The sequence below is a fragment of the Volvox carteri genome (assembly GCF_000143455.1).
Source record: "Volvox carteri f. nagariensis unplaced genomic scaffold VOLCAscaffold_33, whole genome shotgun sequence".
NCBI lineage: Eukaryota > Viridiplantae > Chlorophyta > Chlorophyceae > Chlamydomonadales > Volvocaceae > Volvox > Volvox carteri.
The window spans coordinates 72194-73795 of NW_003307576.1; the positions used below are offsets into that span (position 1 = coordinate 72194).

At 60.9% G+C, this 1602-nt stretch overlaps 1 protein-coding gene across 1 annotated transcript in view; it reads right to left on the reverse strand.

Moving 5' to 3' along the window:
• VOLCADRAFT_93644 (uncharacterized protein) overlaps positions 1–1602 on the reverse strand; it is a gene marked incomplete at both ends in the record, with an annotated part of 32566 nt that overhangs the window by 7461 nt on the left and 23503 nt on the right. Inside the window, 4 exons of the mRNA XM_002952958.1 lie at positions 29–145; positions 504–643; positions 985–1168; positions 1380–1455. Of these exons, the coding sequence (XP_002953004.1) occupies positions 29–145; positions 504–643; positions 985–1168; positions 1380–1455 (517 nt within the window). The remainder of the gene's footprint in view (positions 1–28; positions 146–503; positions 644–984; positions 1169–1379; positions 1456–1602) is intronic.

The window sequence follows — 1602 nt, forward strand, 5'->3', positions numbered from 1 at the left end:
CCCCCTCCCCTTTCCCCCCCCCACACACCCTGGACGCGGCATCCACAGCCTTCTGAATGGCGACATGCAGATCGTACAGTTCGGCATCCAGGGCATCGTCATCATCAGGTCGTACATTGATGGCCCGCTCCAACTGCCGTACCACCTGTGGTTTTAGGATGAGGAGGGCAGCAGGCCATGACATGCAGACAAACAAAGACACACAAACACATAAACCCCCGGTGGGGACGGAAAGGGCCAGGAGCCAGCACGCACCCGACGTGCAAATGGAGATGGATGTGGGGGCACTTCCCAGCTTTTTTTCCCCTGCGTTTGAAATCATTCATTACGGAACCCACACCATCCCCAAGCCCCTGCACAGGGATCACGTGCTCCCTGGTCCCCACCCCCCCGGGACTCATACTCCCATCCGCGCCAATATGGGGCCCCCTCAATGCCCCCCTCGTCCCCCCTCGTCCTTTGCGGGTTGCAGAAACCAAAACCCCGAAAACCCTCCGTCGTACATGTCGGTGATGCAGCAGGTTGTTGGCCACCCGTAGGTCCTCCAGGTAACGGCGCCGCTCCGAAAGCATGGGAACCACCCGCCACGTCAGACACGTCAGTGCCGTACACACCACCAGCAGCACGCGGGAAGACATGTTGCCTGCACGCGGCCCCAACCAGGGGGTGACACAATCAGGGGGTGAGAAGGGGCTCCCCTTACTCGTTCAGCAGCAGTAGCAGTAGCAGTAATAGCAGCAGCAAAAGCAGCGTCCTCCTAGTTCCGAGCCCCCACCATTCTTCCTGTTTAGGAGACAACCACAGCCCCTCTCAACCCCCTCATAACTTTCCAATCCTCATCCCCCAATTCCCACACATACATAAATTTGGGGGAACACCAAGAAAATGCCAACGAACACACACAGGTTGCCCCCACTCACCACCAGTCTCTCTCCCCCTAACCCCCCCAACATACACACAACCCCTCCCAGCCCCCCCACCCACCCGCCAGCAGTCTCCTCTCCATCCACATGTCCAGTCTCTGACCCAGGGTGGGGGCAATACCCAGCTTCCCCGCAGCCCCCTCCGCCTCCAGTACGGCAGCCCCCACACCCCTGAATGCCACACGGTGCTCGGCAATGGAGGCGGGGCTGGAGCGGGGGGCACCACCCAGGCCAGGGCCCGGGACCTGGGGGGAAGCCCGGGGTGGTGTACGACAAGAAAGGGGGGGGGGAGAATACCAATGGGTGCTTATCAACACGATGGTGCAAGAAGTGGTCACCAGCATGGTCAACCGCAGATACATCTACACATACATACGAATGCACGTGTTCCATGAAAAGAGAGAGGGAGAGAGAGAGAGAGACAGGTGACGAGAGGGGGTAGACATACAGACATACCTTGAACAGCGGGTGTAGATCCGCCCCCAGGGGCAGCACCTTGGCCACCCGCACTCCGAGAAGCAGCGACCACAGCCTCCACAGGACACCCATCACACCACCGCCTCCCCCACCCCCAAAACGGGAGCCGGGGGGCCGCCGGGCACCACCACCGCCACCACCGCCAGCAGTTCTACTAATGGCAGCTGTGTCCTTCCCCCCCCGGCTGGCGGCCCCAGAAGGA